At 52.5% G+C, this 22,500-nt stretch overlaps 5 protein-coding genes across 8 annotated transcripts in view; 3 read left to right on the top strand and 2 right to left on the bottom strand.

Moving 5' to 3' along the window:
• LOC125955989 (trimeric intracellular cation channel type 1B.1) overlaps positions 1 to 380 on the bottom strand; it is a 4,234-nt gene extending 3,854 nt beyond the window's left edge. Inside the window, exon 1 of the mRNA XM_049687404.1 lies at positions 326 to 380. The gene's annotated coding sequence lies outside the window, so the exon portion shown is untranslated. The remainder of the gene's footprint in view (positions 1 to 325) is intronic.
• LOC125955923 (complex I intermediate-associated protein 30, mitochondrial) overlaps positions 1 to 1,904 on the top strand; it is a 1,977-nt gene extending 73 nt beyond the window's left edge. Inside the window, exons 1-4 of one of the 4 annotated variants that reach the window (XM_049687274.1) lie at positions 1 to 212; positions 598 to 745; positions 809 to 1,399; positions 1,488 to 1,904. The exon at positions 1 to 212 is cut by the window's left edge and continues 73 nt beyond it. In XM_049687274.1, the coding sequence (XP_049543231.1) occupies positions 833 to 1,399; positions 1,488 to 1,904 (984 nt within the window). In that variant the 5' untranslated portion in view covers positions 1 to 212; positions 598 to 745; positions 809 to 832. Of the gene's footprint in view, positions 213 to 523; positions 746 to 808; positions 1,400 to 1,487 lie in introns of those variants that run through there. The other 3 variants (XM_049687282.1, XM_049687264.1, XM_049687291.1) reach the window with 3 other exon arrangements.
• A 328-nt stretch (positions 1,905 to 2,232) lies between these two features.
• On the bottom strand, positions 2,233 to 3,815 carry LOC125955908 (probable cardiolipin synthase (CMP-forming)). The gene is made up of 2 exons (XM_049687238.1): positions 2,560 to 3,815; positions 2,233 to 2,481 (listed from the first exon to the last, which is right to left on the bottom strand). The coding sequence occupies exons 1-2, from the start codon at positions 3,307 to 3,309 to the stop codon at positions 2,233 to 2,235; spliced, it is 999 nt and encodes a 332-aa protein (XP_049543195.1). The 5' UTR covers positions 3,310 to 3,815.
• Positions 3,816 to 3,968: 153 nt separating this feature from the next.
• On the top strand, positions 3,969 to 20,021 carry LOC125955814 (serine/threonine-protein kinase S6KL). The gene is made up of 9 exons (XM_049687039.1): positions 3,969 to 5,309; positions 5,716 to 5,918; positions 5,996 to 6,230; positions 6,340 to 6,463; positions 6,572 to 6,670; positions 6,750 to 6,908; positions 10,868 to 10,956; positions 19,446 to 19,709; positions 19,811 to 20,021. The coding sequence occupies exons 1-9, from the start codon at positions 4,929 to 4,931 to the stop codon at positions 19,925 to 19,927; spliced, it is 1,671 nt and encodes a 556-aa protein (XP_049542996.1). The 5' UTR covers positions 3,969 to 4,928; the 3' UTR covers positions 19,928 to 20,021.
• LOC125956018 (autophagy-related protein 101) lies at positions 6,974 to 10,450 on the top strand. Its single transcript, XM_049687455.1, has one exon. The coding sequence runs from the start codon at positions 7,206 to 7,208 to the stop codon at positions 7,860 to 7,862; it is 657 nt and encodes a 218-aa protein (XP_049543412.1). The 5' UTR covers positions 6,974 to 7,205; the 3' UTR covers positions 7,863 to 10,450.
• Positions 20,022 to 22,500: the final 2,479 nt, after the last annotated feature.

Raw genomic sequence — 22,500 nt, 5'->3', positions numbered from 1 at the left:
TCACCTCCCTATTCGCTTTCAATGCCGCAGACGTCGAGCAGTATTGGGAGTTAACTAAAATAACTACAGTTCTCATAAACGTGCTCTTCCTTAGTGCCTAATCCACCGTACACCATTTCGGTACGAAGCAGCAGCAGTACCACGTGCTCGGTCGAACCCGTTCATAAGCAAAACATACCAGATGCCCCTGATGCCAGCATCTTCTGATTTTGGTAATTTACTATCTACTTAAAATAATAATGATAGTAATAATAAAATGTATTATTATAAATCTTAATAATAATAATAACAATAATAATTGTAAAAAAAACATTCGGATTCTTACTTCCGTCCGTTCTACTCCGAACTACCTGCTTGCACAGAAGGTATCTTATCAACATAAAGTTCTTCACGACAAGCAGGTGGAGAAATCAAATTTTTAAGTGTATGAGTGTATACGCAATCAAAAATGTGAGTGTATGAGTGCGTAGGCAAGTATTTGGCGCTGTCAAATCTATTGTTTTTGATGTGTGTTTTATTTGGACGGTGGGATTTCAAGTGGGCTTGACTGTGCGACCGAGTAATTTCAAACGGATGCATTTCTGTTTTCCATGTTAGATAACATCTTCGGTGGGTCTCTAATAGTTTTTTTGAAAACAAAAACGAAAACCTTGAAACTCTGCAATCCGCCCGTCTACTAGAATAGAGACAATCAGTGTTGTTACAGAGAGAACGAACGATTGGACAGATGGTGTATTAGTTTACGGTTTGTTTGTTGTTCACCAGATCAGATGTGATACATATTGTAATGTTCATTTGTTGATTTCAGTTAACTTTGAGACTTTGGGTGGGAATGCTGCCTTCGTGTCGGATGCTCGTGCTCGGCGGTTCCCGGGTACTTCCCCGGGTTATTATTGCAGCCGAATATCACACCTTGCTGGCACCTGCAAGGAATACTGGCGACCGGTGGTTGCGACCACTTTTGCGAAATCACACACCTTCACTAATCGCTCCAGGTGTCCTAGAAAAAGGATTGTTTTGGGAACGCCATCGCAAGGGAGGCTATCAGAAGCCAGGAACCTCACCTTCCACAATCGATTTGATTCGAGACGGACTGCGCGAAATACGCCAGGAGCTAACACTAATGGGACAGGAGTGGAAGGAGCGATTAGAGAGCGACCCCCTGGTAGTGTTCCGACCGGGTGAAGTCGACGTCGTGTTTGGCTTCAGCCAGCAAGAACAACTGGATAGGTGGATTGTAACGACCGACAGTGACCACGGTGAAGGGTACTCCAAAGCGAACTTGGAGCTAAGTTCGGCTGGCTATGGGTTGTTTCATGGAACGCTCGAATCACGAGTGCCAATCGACGGTCGCATCAAGCGTGCCGGTTATGCCAACATCAAAAGTCAAAGAATACGGGTAGGTTTTGCATTTGCTACAGGCACGATCGCAGCGAATCAATCGCTCGTGAATCTCATTCCTTTGCTTTCTCACATTTTTGCTGTAGAAATCGTTTAAACGGGATGCCTACTACGACTGGGGCCAGTATAATACACTCGTGCTCAGGGTGCGTGGTGATGGAAGATCCTACCTCATCAATCTGGGTGCGGACGGCTACTATGACATACTCTGGAATGATGTCTACCATTACGTGCTGTACACGCGGGGTGGACCACATTGGCAGATCGCGAAGATACCGTTTTCCAAATTTTTCCTCGCATCGAAGGGCCGGGTGCAGGACAATCAGGGCCCTGTGCCACTTAATCGCATCACCAGCGTCGGCTTATCGGTAGGAGCACGCGGCGGACATGAAGGTAACTTCCGGCTCGAACTGGACTACATCGGATTAGAGTTTGATCCGTCGCACCAGGAGGAGTTTGCATATGAGATGTATAAACAACCGAAGTACATTGTTGCTACATAGAAATGCATATTACTGTTATAGTTTCGGCTCGTTCCTTAATCTACCTGTGTACAGTGGTTGTCTTTGTTTCAAACAACAGTTTTGAAAGTGCTTCCTAGAACTTCCTGATCCATTGAACGACTTTTAGTCCACCTTAATGGAACGCCTTTTCAATGCATGCTTAATTGAAGTATTTTTCTCGAACAGGTAGCAACACAATCCCTTTACCAAACGTTTCCCTGTATGAAGCTAATAATCAATGAAAGAATTTGATTTGTTTTCTTTTTAATTTTATGTACACAGTTAACCAAATATTAGTTGCGCAATATACATTGCCATTCCCTGGTTACTAGGGTTTCTTTCGGAGTATCTTATAAGTGTCCTTACTGGTGAGATAGCTTATAGCAGCGGCCATTGTAGTAAATCCGGTTAGATACCATAGCCCATGAAGATAAGCATGGTCGAGGTAGCCGAAAATAGGTGCACCAAGTGTGGTGGCAACGGCGATTAGCTGGACGGCAGTGTTCAGTTTGCTAATGAAGGTAGGAGCCAGCTGGGCAGTCGCGTGCGTTACGTCGAAATATCTCGATAGTGTGCGCTGTAAACAAACGGCAACGATTGTGTGTCATGAGTGAAATGCTCGTAGTGCTATTTGTGAGTTAGGTTTAAAACATACCGGTTTTGGTAGACTAACGTACCGGATAACGAACCCGGCACTGATGAGAAACACATCTCGGAACACTATCATTGCCGTTAGCCAAAGTGGAAGTAGATCAATGTAGGACATAGCGATCACAAGTGAACCCACCAATACCTTATCCGCCATCGGATCCAGAAAGGAGCCTAGCCGCGAAGCCTGGTTCGGCCAGTTACGAGCAATCCAACCATCGGCTAAGTCCGTCAGTCCGGCCACGATCAACAGAGCCATCGCTAGCCGAAACTCGCTTTGCACAATGACATAGCCAAGATAGGGCGAAGCGACGATTCGACCTATGCAAAGGAGGTTCGGTATGGTAGCTACGTTCTCTCGTTCGATCACCTCTTCTACGCGTTCCCGCACTTTCTCCTTACGCTCGCGAATGTCGCGCACCAGACCTTCGCGCTTTTTCTGCAGTAACAGTTTCTTCGTCTGAAGAACACTGTCGCATTCATCGTTGATATTCGACACGTAGGAGCGATGTAGGGAGGGCCTGGTGTTGCAGTGACCCATGCCAAGGGATGAAGATCCGGAGCACGACTCTTTTCCTTCGGCAGTTGTAAGCGGTGGCTGATGTTTAAAGTTGATTCGCGCTAGCGGTATCCTATCGCTGCACAGGACATTTCGCCTCGTCCAGTGCTGGTAGCGCTGTAACGGTAAACGCACCGTTCGCGGCACACTAGGCCAAATGGCCATTTTAAGCGTATAAGCAGCTACGTTCATCAGCATTTTCTAGCCGGTTATGAGCCTGGTTGCGTTGCGAAGTAGCAAGACGGGAAATCCACCGGTTGACCGATGAGCGCAAGTATAGAAAAGCGGTGCCTAAAATGGTGTTTGCGTTAATGATACCCACTCGCTGGCACTCGAACTGAATACCAAATGGAGGACTATTTCGTTGAGACCGAGTGCTCTAATATGTTAGGTTTTGGCGGTGCCTGAAACCCATGTTCGTGAGGACTTGCCCCGCTTGCAGGACTAAGAATCAGTGATGTTTTTATGTAACGTTGTTACTTATGATTTCGTGAAGTTGCTGTGTGCGATAGATTCTGGTGCAGTTGAATGTGGTTGTGAAGTTTCGGAACTGTCAAGGTTTGGCCACATTATCTGTGACAGCTCATTACGGGTTAAAATTCGGCTTGTTCAATGCCGCCGGGGCCATTCGTTTGGTATCTAAAATATAGATAAATAAAATAAAGGCGATTCAAAAAGAGCTATGATCCCACTTGTAAAATTAAAAAAAAACCGTCGGAAAAACATCGTGCAGTGCAGTATAGACGCCTTGTTTAACACCAAGTATTGGACTTCTTAATAAGTCTCGTAGTTAAGGAGTTTAAAGGAATCTGTTCAGCATCCGAATATTGACAGTTGGCCGAGCGGTGTTGTCATCCGCATTTCGCTCGTCGTCTTGTGTTTTCGCCAAGAAGCGTGCAGCAACCACCACCACTACTCAACCAACCAACCAACCAACCAATCGAGCGAGCGAGCCAGCGAACCCTTGACAGCCAGCACCGATGTGAACCATTGTTGTTTTTGTTGTTGTGTTGTGTTGTTGTGGCTATTTCGATAATCCTCTGTTTCCGCTCGGTGAAGGATGTGAGGTGCGGTTCGGTGTGTCCTTTTCGGTTCGCGCGTTGAGTGCCAGCCTAACCTTGGTCTTGGTCACACCAGAACAAAGCATCCGAAAGTGTGCTGCAGTGTGGGGCGCCCCCGCCCCCGTTGACAGGTTGGCTGACGGTAGAGAAAGGTGGTTGGAAAAGGGGTAGTGTGTGCACCAGCAGCACCAGTGTGTAGGTGCTGGCGCGATAGCAGATAGGTGAAGAGAAAGGGGAACCCAACAGAACATAACACAACGTAACGCGCCCCAAAAACGGGGGGGTTTTGGATACTCGGTACAAGTTGTCGTGGCTAATCCGTTTCGACAAACCCCGCTCGGAACCTGATCTGGTTGCCATCGATCATCGACGTCCCGAGCTGGTGGTGGACCCTGAAGACGCAGCAGACTGACCGTCTTCTTGCTGTTGTTACTGGCAAGAGCGAGAGATAACGTGCGCGTCCCACATACATACACACCCAAACACGCACGCACGCACGCACATACAGAGACAGTGTTGCATCCGCGAACCGATCAAAGCCTTCGACTAGGCTACTAGAACCATTCCTCGAAGCCAGCTGCACGCGTCCTGCTATCAAATTCGGACATAGACGATTCGGATCACGTCGTGTTCCGCCGTTCAACCACCTTGCCTGGCCAGCGTGACTAGCGCGATACGAAAATCATCTGCAATCACGGGGGGGCCGGTGGAGGGGATAGTACGAAAGGAGGCTAGTGTTGTTAGCGGTTGGACTGTATGGGCAATTGGTTCGGTGGCGGCACTGGTGGTAGGGTAACTAGCGGGTGTGTCGACGACTCGGTCGGTCTCGGTCAATCGATACCACAGCCAGCAGCACCGGTAGTAGGGCCAGTGCATCCGCAGCAGCAGCAGCCGCAACCGCGAGCCACCACCACCCGCATCGACCGAGACGCTAGCGAGGCCGCCGACGACGAGGACAACGTCGTAGGTATACCGCTCCACGGTGTCAGTTCAGCCCCCCTGGACGAGCTAACCAGTGGTGGCCAGGATAGCCAGGATAAGCTAGCTAGACGCGGCGACGGCGTCGACAGCGGCATCAGTTTGGCACGGTCACCGGAGCTAGTGGTGGTGGCATCGCGTAGAGCAGTCTCGTTCCAGGTACGTTCTACGGAGGTGGCAGATGCTCAGCGTCCTTCCAACGCGTAGGTTTTATGTCTGTGACCACCCACTGGCCACACGCGTCATGGTCGTGCTAGAATGTTTACATTTTTCGCGACAACAACACAAACACCAACGGCGTGCGAAAGGGGGAGGCTGCGAATCTGCGGCGCAGATTACGGCCGAGGACGCGACCAATTCGCGAATCACTCAGCCAGAGCGCGAGAGAGGGCAGACATAGGAGCGAAATTAATGAGGATGCCATCGATGGCGGGAGCGATGCGCAGCAAGACACGCGAACGCCAATCGGGGACACTGATTGCCATACAGCCTCCCATTTTCTCTTCCCTTTCTCGTCTCATCAATCATTTGTTTTCTTTCTCGGTTTGCGATGCGATCTGTTCAGCTCCCGAACGACCAGCGAGACGAGCCAGTGGGGCCAGTACGACTGTATCGTCAGGCGATCCGGCGACTCGCAGATAGTGATTGGCTGCAGGGTAGACTGCCATCGGTGGCGCACTTGCTGCGTGAAACCGCCAATCCGTCTCGACGCCGAGCGCGTCGCCATCCTTCTAGGACTCGTCCGATATCGCGCATCTCTCGACGAAGGTATGGGCATGCTGATCTGGCTGATGCGTGTTCCCGATGCAGCCACGATGTCTCACCATTTTCGCCATTCGATCTAGGTGGCACCAGTCGACGGTCGGTAGCGACGGGGGTCAGCTGCTGAAAACCTGCTGGCCGGTGCGGCAAACCGAGGGACTATTTCTGCCACTGTTTCCGGTGGACGAGCGGCGCCAGCATCGGTACGACCGTGAGGCCCACCTGGGTGACGGTGCGTTTGGCCAGGTCTATCGGGTGCGCGATACGACCGAGCACACCGATACGCAGTACGCACTCAAGCTCCTGCGGAAGTCAAATGTAAGTGGAACGGCCAACCAAACTGGCTTTCGAGGAACGATGAAACCACGTCACAAACAATCGCTGTTGCGCTTTCTCTTTCATCCTAACTCTTTTTTTTTTTCTATAGATTTTGGATGGCGACGGTGTTCGGCAGCTGCAGGACGAAGTAAGCATACAAAGGCTGTGCGGTCACCATCCTTTCATTGTCGGCTGTCTCGACTTTTGGCAAAACCGTACGCACATCTTCCTTCGTAAGTTTCTGAGTATACAACTGCCGACTGTGTGCTCTCGAAGCGTACCAAACTGGCCCTCTCGGTGTTCGCCACTAAAGCCGCAATGAATTAAATTCTGCTTTGTAGTGTCCAGTTATTACGGAAACGGTGAGCTGTTCCAGCGTTTAAAGTTGTTCACCGCGGAGCTGACCCGGTTGTACGTAGCGGAGCTAGCTATAGCACTCGGTACGTAACTGGTTACGTTACAGTTGTTTCCTTTCCTACATTTCCAGTAACAAATGTGCATTTTTTCCGCTGACCTTAGACTTTCTGCACAACGCAGGCATCATTTATCGTGATCTGAAATCGGAGAACCTACTGCTTGACGATCGTTTTCATCTGAAGCTGATTGACTTCGGGTTGAGCCGTTGGCTAAGCGTCGGCAGCTATACACGAACGTTTTGCGGCACTGTACAGTACATGGGTAAACTTTATATTCACTACTATTACTACTATTACTATTACTACTAGCAATAATACTTTAACCCTCCAGAGGGATAGCAATCCGAACTGGTAGGTGTAGTTGGCAATACAAAAAGTTAATAACCGCGTGCGCTCCACCGTATCAGCTGTGTTGTTAGTGGTAAGGAGGAAAGTCCGCAGTTTAGTTAGTTTACGTAAGGGTGTGCATGAGCCGATCCGTGTGTCCGGTTGCATTGCCCCTTTTCCGCCGCGTTCAGGCACATTCTGCAGGGTGTAGCACAGCACCAGCAGCAGCAGAATGAATGCCCGCTCGCAAACGTTTGATCTGCGTATGGAGGGTCGCCAGGTGGACGAGGCAGTATCGAGCATCTTCCATACGATACTCTTTCACCGCAGCCTCGGCAAGTTCATGTACACCGGCGAGGCTATGTACTCGATCGGTACGATCGGCTACCATGACGTGGATTGCGATTTTATCGACTTCACGTACGTGTGCTGTACGTCACCGTCGCTCGATCAGCGGTTGCGGCGCGAGATAGGCAATTTTAGCCGGCAGCTGCGCAGCAACGACAGCGGCGGAACCGGTCAGATCTCGCTCGAGTTCTTTCAGCGCAAGAAAACTCGCTGGCCATTCCAGACCGACTGCATCCCGTGGGAGGTGTGGACGATACGGCTCGAGTTGCTAACGCTGACGAACGAGGATGATCGGTTGGTATGCCGGGAGCGCGTCGGTGACATGCTGACCGATAAGATTTTCTGCATCACCGAGATCATGAACCGGCACGATTATGTGCCGAAAATCCCGAACCAGACCGAGCTTGACATGGTGTTCGACACTTCCTTCCCGGACGTGCAGCCGTACCTGTTCCAGTTCAAGTACAGCACTGCCGGTCCTACAGGCACCTCCGTCGGCAATACGATGAAGAAGCTGTTCCGGGAGACGTTCTCGTCGTGACTAACGCGGCCTCGCGCCTCAGCGCTCGCGTGTGTGCCATCGCTGTATGGTGGCTGGTGGCTGGCCATCGGTCGGGTTGCTGTCACCGTTTGAATCGAACCGTCATGCATGAACACACACACATCCATACACCGACACATACATTGTGTACGGTTGTTGGTGTACCGAGAGGATTGTTCCGAAACGGAATGCCCGTGCCCGCGTGTGTGTGTGTTTGTGTGTATGTGGGAGGGTTGAGAGAAGCGGGACGGGAAATGTGGTAGGGCGATGGAGAAGAGGATAGTTTAGGCAGGCAGGCTTGCAGGTTTGTAACAGCACGGGGGGCTTTCGGATTTTGCTTTACGATGCTTGACGATCTCGCCCCGGGGCCGGTATAGCCGTGGCTCAGGGAACTGCAAACCTACTCAACACACATATTACCTCCCGCGCAAGTATGTTATCGGGGTTGGCAAAGGCAATAATCATTAGCAAAGACACATAGACACGCTCGCATACACACAGCATCAACCAAGCAATCGCTCCCAAGAAACCATACGAAGCTCCCGCGAGATACCCGTGAGATAGGAACCCCAGAGCGCATTGCCGATTTAGCTTTTCGGCATAAGGATGCACGTCTGTACATATAGAATGGCCGATGTAAATAGGTAGGACGGTGTGTGGCCCTCTAACGTTATGCTTGTGTGAACTTGCTACTGTTTATGTGTGTGCGTGTGTTTGTGTATATGCTTTGAAAATATGGATTTGTCAGTAGGCAGAAATCAGGCTGAATAAGGAGCACTTGAACAGAGGCTTCGAGCGCCCTGCAGGGCTATGTAGTCAGAGTTGATAGCTCTAGTGGTAAGGGGTGTCGTGTTCGCCACCACCTGCAAGAAAAAGACAAGACGAGGTTAAGCTGGGCCCTCTCTCCCCTCCCGCCTACAGGAGGTGCGCTGCTATCGGAATCGGCGTCAACGCACCATCGCTTTATTGAATCGTTTAGTAAGCAAGAGCAACGGGCCACCCTAAAAACCCCAAAGTGCAGCACTACAGTGCAGCTAGCAGAGCTATGCTAGTAGCGCAACGTATCAAAAAAGGCAGCAGATTTAGATTATGGTTGTGCTGCTGCCTGTCGTATTGCACACGTGGAGTTGGCGACCGAAGTGTTACTTGTTGCGTTTTAACATGTTCTATTTTCTGTAGGTATTTTTTCGTGCTTTTTTTTTGGCGAGTGGTGGTTCCAATTAAGACAGTTTTACCATCTACTCCGCCCCACCCACCGGCCAAACCGAGTGGCGTTAATTAGGATTAGGGAACGAGTGAGTGAGAGATCGTGTGAGTGAGCGAGAGAAAGAGACAGGGGAGGGAGAGCGAAATAGGAAGCGGAATAGTTTGGGTAAGATATTAGTAACAAAAACTGTTGCTTTCATTAGCCGTGGCCACACGGGGCGAAATCTCTAGCGCAAACGAAAAAATTAATGCCAAAACTTTTGCGCTTCGATATGTTTACATGGCCGGGTTGAGGAAATTAAAATCGTTTTTTTGAAGAAAAGGATTGAATACACTAGCAATGATCACTCACTGTCGATGTAAACCACAAAAAGAACATATTGTGAGCCCTACCGTTTGCAAAAAGCTTTTACACTAGGTTTTACGCTCCACGGACCAATAATCGTTTGACAGCATGTAAACGGCAAGCGTAAACGTTTTGGCATTAATTTTTTCGTTTGCGCTAGAGTTTTCGCCCCGTGTGGCCACGGCTATTTGTCTGTATCCTTTTTGTTTTGTTTTTACTCTTCAGACACACACACACACACAAACTACAAAAACGTACCAAATATGTGTCAGTGTTGCGTAGCGGATAGGTTTAAGATAGGTTGCTTGCGTATGGAGGGGTTTGATTTATGATTGACGGTCGACAACACCGTAAACCCGTCGGCACATGCACACACACACACACACATGCACGTACTCATACACGCAAACAGGTGAATGTGATTGAATGTACTAATGATATGTTCTCAAAGACAACCACTCAATTCAAAGCAGGCCAAACGGAATTTGTGCGTCGTCGACCGTTGGCCCCAACAAAGGGTGCGTGAAGAGTTGTGGTAGACGACGAAAGGGCGCAAGGATAAGCGATAGTACGCGCGCGCGCGCGCACGTATGTGTGTGTGTCTGTGGACGTTTTGGGCGGAGGGTCGTAGGAAAAACTCGACCCGGCACCGCGCCCCCATGTATAATTATAAGAAAAATGCCGCGAAGCAGGCAAGCAAGATGAAGAAGGGGGCCAGATAGGAGAGATAGGAGAAAACAAAAAAGAAAAAGTAAAAAAAAACAGCAAACAAAAGAGCAAACCACCAACGCCAGCAGCACCTGACATCGGATGCTGAGGGGCAGGGCTGGGCGGAAAGGGGAGCAGCGAGTACATAAAAAAAAAAAAAAACCGGAGAATGATGCGACGCGACCAAAAGGGTGGGCTGATCGAATAAGGGGCATCCGTTGATGTGTAGAGATTATGGACATACCTGCCTGTGGGTGGTGGGTGGGTGGCCCCCCGCTGTGCGCGTAGAACAAATGGCAAAATACAGACAAACAAGTCATGAAAACAACCAACCAACCAACGGTGAACCACTAAAAACCGAACCAAATTGACCCGAAAGCGTGATCGATCCGATCTCTTGAGGACTCTGTTTTTTCTTTCTTCCTTTCTCCCCTTCCTAAATCCCCCCTCTGAACTGGCGCCGGCCTTCTCGGTAAGTAAGCGTGCCTGGAGCGCACCATCTAATGCTTTGATTTTCTATTTTTCTGATTTTCTTTCACCCCTCCCCTCTCCTGTCCTGCCGGTCCCGGTCCTTTCGTCCCAATGACCTTCCCGGCGTGATTTCCTGGCCTGGCCTGTTGCATGTCCGTCCGCTCGCCGTCGTCCTGGCGTCTGATGGGCGCCCTCATTACGATCATCATCATACGTCACCATCGTCGCCATTATCATCATCATCGTTCATCGTCGTCGTCGTCGGCGAGCGTAGCGCCGGAGCTGCTAAGAGGCGACCCGTACGGGCATGCGGTCGACTGGTGGGCACTCGGTGTGCTAGCCTGCCGCATGTACACCGGCCAGGTGAGTGTGAGATTGTGAATATCATTCTCGGGGGAGGGAATGGATCATGAGAACTGGGGATGCGCAACTCTATTGTTTGTTTGTTTGTTTTGTGTGTGTGTTTTTTTATTTAAATCCACTTCTTTATGTTCCATATTCCTTCTGCCTCTGCCTCTGCCCTTTTCTTCTTTCTTTTTCCCGTCTCTCTCTCTCTCTCTCTCTCTCTCTCTCTCTGTGTCTTGGTTAGGGATTGTACAGGTCTCTAACGCGCCGGAATGTTTCCACCGTCCGGCCCACCGTCTATCTATAATTTTGCATTAACAGTATGTATGTGTGTGTGTGTGTGTGTGTGATCTGCGTCCCCTCATCGGTGTTTTGTTTTTTGGCTTTGGGAAACCATTTGGGAAAATTTGGTCCTCGAGACCCCGGGAACCCTTCAGTTGCCGGTCGACTCCGACGATCCGGATTCATCCGATTGATTGACGGTGGTGTTGGTGGTGCTTGTCGAGGGTACGTTGGTGGCCGTGCTAGTACTCTGGGCCACCGTCGACGTCGCCGTCGTCGTCGTTGTCGTGGCAGCATCGGCGGCAGCTGGCAGCTCGGTCGAGGTGCCCGTACCGGTGATGATAATGGCGGTGGAGGCAGCCGGCACGGTTACCTCATTCGCGGTGGTAGCGGGCTCCGGTGCGGCCGGTGCAGCTGCGGTGACCGTGTCTGGGGCGTTGACGCTGCTCACCACATCCGACGATGCAGCGGCTACGGCGGCAGCGGCCGGAGCGGCGGCGGCCCCCTCATCATCGTTGGCGCTTCCGCTCTGGGCCTCGGTGACGGCACTGCTCTCGGTGGCCGGGTTGGTAGCATCCGTCCCAACGGTCTCAACGGTCGTCGTTGCGGAACCGCCGTCGGCGTCATCGGCGCTCACCGTTGCCGCCGCTGCCGTCGGTTGCGTTGCAACTGGAGCGTTCGTTGAGGGTTGGTTGGTGGTGGTGACGCTGGTGGTTTCGGCGGTGGCCGTCGCCGCTGTCGTCGTCGTCGTCGTAGTCGCTGCCGCCGCTGTCGTCGTCGTCGCTGTCTCCTCCACGGTGCTGTCAGTGCTGGCAACCGCTGGCACTGGCACTGGTTGCTCCTGGGGCATCGGTTTAGCCGTACAGCCGGTTGCCGCCAGGGCGACGGTCAACAGTAGAGCGGCGCAGAGCTTCATGTTGTGCTGTGGGCGAAAAAAAGGGTACCACAAGGGGAAGGAGCATGGGGATTAGCATCTGAACTAGTTACACTGGACCGAGGCACAGCAAAAGGTTTGTGTGTGTGTGTGTCAGAGAGAGAGAGGAGCTAATGCTGCCCAAGAAGAGATGAGAGAGAGAGGGAGGGGGGATGCGGCCCTCCGCGGGCATCGCATCGGATCTCCGTTTGATTCTGCGCCGGCTGCTGCAGCTGAAGGTTGGCGTTGCGCATGCATCAGCTATGTCCTTGGCGCGCTTGGCTAGCTGGCTAGCTGGGGCTGCGCTGTTGCGCGATCCACCATTGATCACGCTTCCCTCCTCTCTCTCTCTCTCTTGCTCTCTATCATCTAATTCACGAAGCAGGTCAGAAGATCAGAAAGCGATTGCTTGGCGACTGAATGCCTACCGACCGACTCGATCTCGGGATGGAAGAGAGGTGCAGGAGAGGACGGGAGACGGGGGGGGGGGGGGGGGGGGGGTGAATAAGAGGGAAGGGACTCCGTACAGCAGTAAGTCGTAAGCAATGGAAGGGCTGCTGCCGCTGTCACCAATCGAGGGAGCGATCGACGAGTGGCCCCCAGAGGACCACACACACATACACACACACACACACACACACAAACACACACACACACCCCGATCCTCTTTCTCTCTCTCTCTCTTTCTGTATCTATGTCTCTCCTTATTTCTATTCATCTCTGTAATTTTCACACACACACACAACACCTTACAAAAAAAAACAACACCAACTCGGCGCCAATACACATTATATCCCAGCATCAGCTGCTGCTGTTGGTTCACCCCCGGTTGGGAATTACTCAGGGGATGAACGGGGGATGGTTGATTGGATTGGAGCTCGATAGGCACCCAGATCACCGGGCGCCGGGAAGTGGACAAAAAGGACAACACACACACACTGTTGCTAAAGTATCCTGGCCACACAAACAAGCGCCAAGCACACACACCGGCCACAGATTCTTCTGGCTCGCTAGCCCAACCCTTGAATCACACACACACACACACACACATGCGCCTGCCCTGCCACGGAACCGCCCACCCTAGGAGGTTTGCCGTGTGTTTACCGGTAGGTAGCTTGCTTGAGGCTTGTTGAGTGAAGCGAGTAGTGAAGCTCTTCCGTTGCTGTAGGTCGGTGGTGGTGGTGGTGGTGGTGGTGTGCCGCACTCGGTGGTAGAAAGACGAATGAAGCAGAATGTGCTCGGTGCGCGGCCTTTATAGCCATCTCGGGCGCTCTCGGTTCGGAGGGGAGGAGGCGGGGTGGGGGATGGGTGCGAGGAGCATGGGGCTGGCGCGCAATTGTGTGCGAACGAACGCGATGGCCAGCAGCAGCGTAGCAGCACCGCGCGCAAGAATGAATTTGTGTGAATGAAGAATGAAGAGAGAGAGAGAAAGAGAGAGAGAGAGAGAGAGAGAGAGAGAGAGAGAGAGAGAGAGAGAGAGAGAGCAAGAGAGAGAGAGAGAAGAGAAAGAGAGAAAGAAAGGGCGCGTATACAAAATTTAAATCCAACGGCTGCAAAAAGGGGATGAATCTTCATCCCCCGGGGGGTGGGAAACTGAAAGTGAAAGGAGGGAAAGCGGGATTGGGATGGAAGTTTTGTAAGGGTCCAAGGTTATGAATATGATGCTGGCAGAAATCTCCTGCTCCTGGATCGATCCTAATCATCGAAAATAAATAAAGCAGCGCCCAGCGGCCCACCACCACCACCACCCCCCAAAAAAAAAAAATGAAAAAAATACCTGGTTGGGATCAATCGCAATACGAGAAGCTGAGACAACAACTGGACCGTCCATGGAGCCTCACCTATGTAGAAGGGGGTTCTTCATTCCTCAGAAAACGGAGACATTCCGGAACATCCTCGCGCTCTCGAGCACTTATGCTTCCGATCAAGACACCAAGATGGTGTATCCGATGCAACTTCCGATGCACTCACTGTGTGTGTGTGTGTGTGCGCGCGAGGTAATGGAATCGATCCGATCGACTTCTTCCCTTTTTTCACCCCCTATTTTCCCTTACCCACTCCTCGTCCCTCGTGGTGTCCTTGATCTGTGAACCTGCACGTTGAGCGAGCAGCGTTCCGTCCGTTTTCGTTTCGCATTCCACCATCACCATTCCCCCCCCCCCCCCCTCGCTCACCGCTTCCCCGAGAGTTGGGCGCACATGTAACAGACCTTTGGGCGCGCTTACATCCTCCAATGGTCACGGTCTGGGCTGGGCCCCCGATCGATCCGTCGTTTGCCGTTTGCCGTGGTCGTGCTGGCTGGCTGGCTGGCTTCGGGTTCGTTTGTAAATCTAATATTTATTGCACCTCCGCGGGCCAAAGGGGTGCGGCGATGCCCATTAACAATTCAACTGCTAGCGCCCGGGAGTACCACGGAACCACAGGACCACAGGACCAGGACAAGAGTGCGGGGGGCTGGGAGCGATTGTCAAACTTCTCGGTCCGCCATGGATGGTCATCTGGTTTCATTTCATTCAAAGCCCTTTGCAGCCGCGAGTAGCTGGTGGCGGGTATGGCTCGATTCCCCGTTCTACCCGTCGGATTGAAATTCAAACAAAACCGGTTCCGCCCGTCCCGGCCCGGAGTGTGACATTAGGAGGTGGCGGAGGTACGGTCCCGATCTAAAACAAAAACAAGGGTAGGAAAAAGAGGGGGAGGGGGTGCACGCTTGCTCCCCAAGTGGCGCTCTCCACCTATCCGAGGGTGGGAGGGGGGAAGGGGTGGAGGGTGGAACCAGTTTGTTTTTTCGCGCCCTCCCCCCCCTCTCGGATCGGATTTAGAGCTTCCATCTCTCATCTCTCTCGAGGGGGTTGTTGGTATGTGGCCGGAGGCCAAGCACACCGCACACCGCACGCCGCACACCGAGATCCCCAAGGCCAATGCATGCGTGCGTCTTGTCCGGAGCGCGCCCGAGGGGTGGGGTGAAGGAGGGGGATGAGAACATATTTCGCGGTTTTCGCGGTTCCGAGCGCGCCCCCTCCCCCCGGAAGCATGACCGGTATGCTCTCTCTGAATCCGGTGCTGGACCTTCGCAGCGATCGCATCGATAAGCCGCGACCTTTTTTTTGTAGTTGCATGGGGCGGGCACGCCAGAGGTATTAGAGAGGAAGAGGAGGAGGACGTGATAAGGGCGACTGGCCCGGATGGATGCTGCCAAGACCCCTCGAGGCTGCGGTACGATTAATTCGCAATTGAATGACTTCAATTCACACACACACACACACACCGTTCATTGCGCTCGAAGGCTACTTACTACGTGGTGTTTTGGTTGTTTGATTGTTGTTGCTGCTGCTGCTGCTGTTGCTGAGAAAGAAAAAAAAACGGTAATGCTGGCTAGCTGATCTTATCCCATCCCCAGGCCCCATGCTGCGCATGCGCAGCACGCTCAATGGCTCAATGGCGCTGCCTAATTGGTGCTTCGAATCGAAATCTTGGCCTGCACCGCGGAAGGCCGCGCGAGTCTGTGTGTGCGCGCGCACACGGGCGCTGGAGAAGACACTCTGGCGGCGGGCGCGGGCAACCGGGCAACTCGGTCAGTGGGCACCGAGCGCGACCTCCTCTGCACGTGGCGCGTTGAGAAACATCCGAGAGTCCGGCCATAATGGGGAAATAATGATGGTCTGCGGCTGCGGATTGGAATGGGACGTGTGCACGCTTTGATGAGGACATCGCCATCGTCGTCGTCGATTGCCGCGCCTCGAATCGACACCAGGACGACGGCGATGAGGGGGAGGAAGAGGAGGGAGCGTGTGTTAGGGTGCATCGCGATGTGCACCCCGATGCCGGACCGAGGGGGCCTCTTGACACCTCGATGACCCGCCGACTCGTTAACCGGCTCGTTAACAGTTCAGGATGCGAGCGAGTGGCTCGTTAGGTGAGCAATAATCGATCTCGACGTAGCCTGTAGCATGCAACGTATGTGTGTGTGTGTGTCCATATTAGCGGCATCTCCTGAGAGAACCCCAAGAACGTATGCTGTCGCCACCTTCGAACACCTTCGGTTAGCTGAAATCTCCCGAAAATCTGTCAAAGCATATGCTGGACCCTGGGGCAAGTACCACGGGAAGTGACAGCCCAGCTTCAGGAACGTCCAGATTCGCCGGAAAAACGCCTTTGGATTTTTATGTTTCTCCAATCATAACGCGCAACGCCGCAACTTCGCTTCAGTAGTCAATTATGTCAGTGGATTCAGGGCATTCTCCATTGGTCACACACACACGCGGCACCATTAAGAACAATCGGGGCAGTGTGTGGTGCAGATGATCGAGCCGATCTTGGAATCCATGGATGGATTCACAGAAGATCTTGACGATGACCTAAAGACGGGACCGGGGCCATCGTTGTAATGCAGTTGTAGAGAAACTAGCAGACGATTCCGGGTCCCTATGTGTAGTGCATCGGGATTCATCTGTCTGACTTCTGGGGGAATGCAAACGCATCTGGTGCAAACATGGTAAGTGTGTGGAGCTCGACTTACCAGCTCCAGTACGGAGGTGCTCCGGACGCGGAAGTAGCTCGCGACCGCACATGATGCCGAAGTGCCTAATTGCGCATCTTCTTCTGTTCTGCTGTTGCTGCTACCCAAGGCCTCCACGTCCAAAGCCTTGGACCGATCGATCGATCGCTCGCTTTCGACAGCTCTAGAGACCTGCTCCGACCTGCAGCGCAGCAACCGCGCAGAGTGTCGCAAAGAGTGCCAGAGTGTGGTGGAGTATTGTACGACGGAGTGTGTATGGAAGAAGGGAGGCAGGCAGGCAGGGGGACTGTGTATTCTGCTTCCGGATCTCCACATACCACAAGCTGCTGCTGTTGGATCTGCTCTGTGTCCGGATCATGTGCTTCCGGAGTGCCCGGCACAATTGGGTAATGCATTGGGTCAATTAGTGAAGCACTTCGAGCTGAGGACGACGCGCGCGCGCTCTGAGCAACAGTCGCCGCAGATGTCTGGGCGGGAGATTCGAACCTGGCAAGATTTTGCTGATTGTGGCAGGCCGCCGCCGCCGGCGCTTAATTGTCCACACGTGAGAATCACATCGAAGATCGTAGGTGCAGTGCAGTGCAGAGATATATAGTACGCGTACTGCCAGCAGCTCATAGCACATCGCAGGGCATCAATCCCCGTCAGGGAGTGCGGGGTCGATATGGAGGCGACTCTGAAGCCGGACGTTCACCCTTCGATCGGTTCACTGGCACGCATTGGCGGCGGCGGCGGGTGGTGTTCGCGCATGCACAGCATGCCATCTCGCCAGCCAAGGTTTCTCGAGCGAGCGACGCGACATTGACGCGCAGGCGAGCTGTTCCTAAATACGCACTTCGCGAGCAACGCCATCGCTGAGCCCATCCATCTCTTCTTCGCTCTCTCTCTCTCTCTCTTTCGCTCTCTCTCTATCGTTCTTTCGCTGCACCAGAGCGGCGGCGGCGGCTGGAAGTTGCGTAAATTGATGCAAATTGCGATGCGACAGCAGCAAGCAAATCAACCTGCTAGACAACGCCAACCGCCGACTCATGGCTGGCCAATCTGCGAGTGAGAAAAGGGGAGAAATTGGGGAAGTGAGCCAGTTGGGCTCAGCCACTAACCGTGAGAGTGAGCTGTGCCACTTGGCCAGGGCCAGCTGGGACCTTGACAGACCGGGCAAAAAAGTGGTAAAGGTTGAAAGGTTGAAATTTTGAACCAAAAAAAAAAAACTGTCAGTCTTCTTTGCTTTGTGGTTTTTTTTTTGAACAATGTGGAAGACTAACAAACGATTGAAAAAAAAAAAGAAAATGCGTTTCGCTCAGCTTTGTGTTTAGGGAACGAAAGTGTCCCCCCAAAAAATGGAGACCCGGAGATGGCGTTCGTGGTTCTGGAAGCTTCCTTAGTTCGTATAAGAGGAGGGTGTACAGTACGGGGGACTTCAATCAAGGGACAGAAGCGCGGGGGGGCATTCTGCTGCTGCTACGGTGACCAACACCGTCAAACAGTGTGTGCACGAGAGCCACTGGCCCCTCGATAAACCCGGGATGCATCCGGTTTAGCTCTCCTTTTTTGTTGGCGCGTTGATTGGCCGACAGCATCAGGGATCAGGCTGAGACTGAATCTGGTCGCGCCAGACAGCAACCGCAGCAGCAGCAGCAGCAGCAGCAGCAGCAGCAGCATGGGACGTTGAGGGCGACGCCTCTCAATAGTTCGTTCACTCGGGCCTCCGGCATATCTCGTCTGTTCACCCAAAAGCGACCGAGACCGAGGGTCGGGATTGAAATCGATTCGTTGTGTCGACCGTTAAGGGGGGGGGGGGGGGGATGGGGGTGGTGGGTTTTGTGAAGTGGGTACTGCCATCGATACGACGATAGGCACCGACCGACCGCCCGTATAAGCGTACCAGAGCTTGGCTGTGTGTGTGTGTGTGTGTGTGCACGGGATAGGGGTTGAGGGTTTATTGGATTAGTGGCCCAATCCGACCATAAGTTCACGGCTGGCCCACATCCCGGCAGCATAATGCGCGCATAGCAGAAGGAATGTACAACAACTCCCTGCCCCCTTTCCCTCCGCCCTCCCTTCTTCCTTCGCGCGTGGGCCAACCAATGATCCGAACGCCCGTCTCGCCTCTCCTTTTGTTGTGTTGCAGCAAAAGGCAAAGCGTGCAGCAGCAGCCGCAGGCTAGTAGCTTAGGGGAAAGGAGCGTGGGTTGGTGGTTGGTTTGGGGGACTGACTGAAGTAAATTGTAACGAACGAAACACGGAGCGATGCATAGCAGCCTACATATCACGAGCAGCAGCAACATCATTAGCCGGTTGGCCGCATGAATGTGATCCTCCCAGATTTCCTCCCAGATGTGGGCCTCGTGCGAGACGCGGCATGATGAGGGTCGGCGAGAAGAACGCGCACAGTGCACACTGCTGTTGCTGCTGGTGGACTCTGGCTGCACGGTAATATGGCTAATCGGGGGTGATCTGGGCGAGCAACTCCCTTTTTGGGAGGGATGGGGGACCGTATTCCCACTTAATGTCAAGTGTGTCGGTGAATCGTGCCGTTTCATAAGTTCATTTATGTGGAAGGAGAACGGGGTGGGGGCAAGCCAGATTGCATCATTCGTCGCCTCGTCGCCACGCCGTCACTCACCTGGCTGCCTTCTGCTGCTTGATGTTTGCTGCCTTAACATCAATTTTGATGCTATGTTCAATCGAAAACGGCAGCGATGGATCGGTCATGTCGAGACCCAAATCAACCAATCATTATTTACGTTACAATCTCTTTCTCTCTCTCTCTCTCTCTCTCTGTTCTCCATCCGTCCAGTATCCCAATGTAGATGCGATGCAGTACCTGAGCCAGCGGCAAGATGGGATCGCTGTCCAGATCTGCAAGCTACCGAGAGTCGCCACTCCCAGTGCACCCCTCATTCCAGAGCCGAGTGATCCCGACCAGATGCCAGTGGCGGGTCGCGATCTGCTACAGCGGCTCCTGCAACCGGTGGCCAAGGATCGGTTGCGGTCGCTGCTGCAGCTGCAACGCATCGCCCTCTACCAGCACTACCGATGGGATGCGGTACGTGCGACTGAGGTAAGCTCGCCCCAAAGCACCCCTTCAAAAACCTTCCCACACTGCACTTGTTCCATGCCACTCCCTTCTTCTTCTTATTCTTCTTCTTTTTTCGTTTCTAGATCGATCCGCGTGAGTTCATCACCGACGAGTGCCTTGGTTGCGCACTGGACGAGGAGCGGCTGGCGGTTCCGGTGGAAGGAGCTGAACCGAACGACGAGTCCTTTGCCGGTTTCTGACACGATCGGTACGCCAGATCGTCCGCTAGTTTAGGTGATAGTTTAGATGTGCGCGGCAAAGCGCTAAATAGCAAAGAACGAATGAAAAACCCTTCCCCCCAGCCAGCGATCGGCGCGTCTTGACTACTTGAGTGTTCAGCGAGAGCGTCGTCGAGAGTTCAAGAGTTGATCGAGGTCGTTGGCGATCGGTGGCGCCTCCTCGCGCGCGCGTGGTGGCATCTATTTTGGGTTGCTTTTGCTGGGATAGGTGGAGGAAAGGCAATCGAACGAACGAACGTAGCCACTCCGTCGGAGCGGAAAACGAATAGCGAGCGAGCGCCGCGTGCCATCAACGATCGCCTCGAGCAGGTAGCAGGTTCAGGTTCAGCCCGCAGGCCATCAGCAGGCTATAAAGCGCGTTATTGATCGTTATCGTAAACAACTTCATCTGGGGGATGCTGGGGCTCGAAATCGCTGGTTCGCACAAGGCGCTGATTTCGCAGCTCGACGATGAGCGGAAGGCACTCGCGGGTTCACAGAGCGGTGAACAACCGGAGGTGAAACGGTTGCAAGAGTGCGCTTCACACACCCCTTCCCTCTCCTAGCGCTGGAGCGCTGGAGAGCGAATGGTGAAAACGATATAACTGCGCGTGCCAGCCAAGGAAGGCCGGTGGGTCGTGCGGACTGGCGCGCGGTACCGTGGATACGAAGGTGGCCTGCTTCCGTGATGCGAAGGTCGCGTGGCGGTATAAGCAGCGCGGCGGCAGACTGGGTGGCTAGCGTTCACACAGTTCGTTCCGGTTTGCAGCAGTGGAGCAGGGCGGAGGGGGAGGGGAAGGCGAGGAGGCTGTGCTGTGGAGCCGGGCAAGGTCAAGCGATTAGCATAGTGGATCATTATTTCGATGCTCTTCGATGTTACGAGATGTTTGTCGTGTTGTGGGTGTCTGTTTGTGTGTGCGGATGTGTGTGTGTGTGTGTGTGTGTGTGTGTGTGTGTGTGGAGGTCAGTTGGTGGTCAGCTTCAAACGTACGCCATTCTACGTGCTATCTCTCTCTCTCTCTTTCTCCGGCTCATTGTTGCTGTTTCTGTTAATGTTTCTGCATATCTTTCGCTGGGGCAAAATCCGTGCCATGTCCTCCTGTGATGACTTTTCTCTTCGTACTGCGTTTCCTCCCTCTCTCGTTTTTTTCCTCTTTCGCGTACTCCAGTGTGCGGGTGCCGGCTTGTGGATGCTAACATTGATATAACGATTTCGATCATCTAGCTTTCAGCAACCTGTCGCAGTTTATTTTCTTGCGGAATATATTTTCTACTTATACATCCGTATATATACAAGATGAAGTTCCGATTTGGCTGAAAAGACTATGTGTATTGAGGGTTCTCTATCGGGTCAGCTTCGCTTTGGTTGCGGCAGACTTCTGGTCATTATTGTGCTATATCATAGGATTGCTCCTATGTTTTTTGCGCTCCAAATCTAGCTGCCCCTCTTTTTCGGACTTCGCCAGCAGCAGCAGCAGCAGCACACGATTCTCTGACAGCGAGCGTAGATGTGGCATACTGGAAATAAAAGTAAGAAATAGAATTTAAAAGGCAAAACGAAAGAGTTAAAAATGTTTCTAATATGCTTTTGATGAACACGTGTTCGAGATAAAAAATGTGCGCGCTAAAAGGTAAATTCACCCAGTGGTGAATTTTTGCCTGGTGTGGTGTGGTGTGGTGGGGTGGTGAAATCGGATACACCATTGGTGATTTTTTTCCCATACAAGTTTGCATGCAGGACCAGCAGTTGCATGCAAACCTCGCTTTGACAGAGGGTATGCAATGTGCTCCGTTAACCCGTATGACAAAAGGTATGCAATGTAGGGAGACATTTGTAGCGAAAGGCACCTCAACGTGCAAGCAACAGTCGCGATTAATATGCAGACACCTACACAAGAAGCTTCCGTTTCGATAAACAATCCACGAGTTGCTGCAATCGCGGCTTGGTACGCGTGCGCGTTTAGCACAGTGCCGCCCTGTTTACACGCCCAGCGTCACATTTAGCAGCGACCTCAGTTGTCAAAACGGTTCTGTCCCTGATGATATTAATGCTCTGTATCGCGCTGTTTATAATAACAGCCCCAAAAGGCAGTGGTCGGAGCGCGTGCGCCTGCCCAGCCGTTCCGGGAATGTGCTGCACTGCTGCTGCTGGTGCTCGCAACTCTTCGCGACCGCAGCTGTCAAACGAAATGTTGCTGCTGCCTACACATCTAGGTACAGACCCTGTAGAGCCCAGACAGCCAGCCAGCCAGCAGACAAGTTTGTCTACCTTGTTTACCTTTTTGTTGTTTTAATTTTTTGGCGAATGGGAAAAAGGTTCCTCGTTCCTCTGTACACGTGTACAGTCACGCGTTGTGCGAATTGTGCGTTGTGCGAGGGCCCATGGACGCCGTCAACGACGGAACATAAGTAAATGTCCCACAAGTGTCGCTGGCAGTGACGTGCGATACCAGCCATCCGGCTGCTGCTAATGGCATGGATAGGGGGCAGCTGATGGAAGAGGAAAGAAGGCACGTTTTACCAGCACGTCACAGTACATATCTAATACACACGCA

This window comes from Anopheles darlingi, chromosome X (genome assembly GCF_943734745.1).
Source record: "Anopheles darlingi chromosome X, idAnoDarlMG_H_01, whole genome shotgun sequence".
Lineage (NCBI taxonomy): Eukaryota > Metazoa > Arthropoda > Insecta > Diptera > Culicidae > Anopheles > Anopheles darlingi.
Note: the sequence above shows the minus strand (reverse complement) of the source record. Positions and strands in the feature narration are given on the sequence as shown.

Coding starts and splice junctions, on each gene's coding strand:
- LOC125955908 (XM_049687238.1), bottom strand. CDS start 3,309: ATGCTGATGAACGTAGCTGCTTATACGCTTAAAATGGCCATTTGGCCT. Junction 2,482..2,559: donor ACGTTAGTCTACCAAAACCG/GTATGTTTTAAA, acceptor GTTTGTTTACAG/CGCACACTATCGAGATATTT.
- LOC125955814 (XM_049687039.1), top strand. CDS start 4,929: ATGGGCAATTGGTTCGGTGGCGGCACTGGTGGTAGGGTAACTAGCGGG. Junction 5,919..5,995: donor TCGCGCATCTCTCGACGAAG/GTATGGGCATGC, acceptor CATTCGATCTAG/GTGGCACCAGTCGACGGTCG. Junction 6,909..10,867: donor CGGCACTGTACAGTACATGG/GTAAACTTTATA, acceptor CGGCGAGCGTAG/CGCCGGAGCTGCTAAGAGGC.
- LOC125956018 (XM_049687455.1), top strand. CDS start 7,206: ATGAATGCCCGCTCGCAAACGTTTGATCTGCGTATGGAGGGTCGCCAG.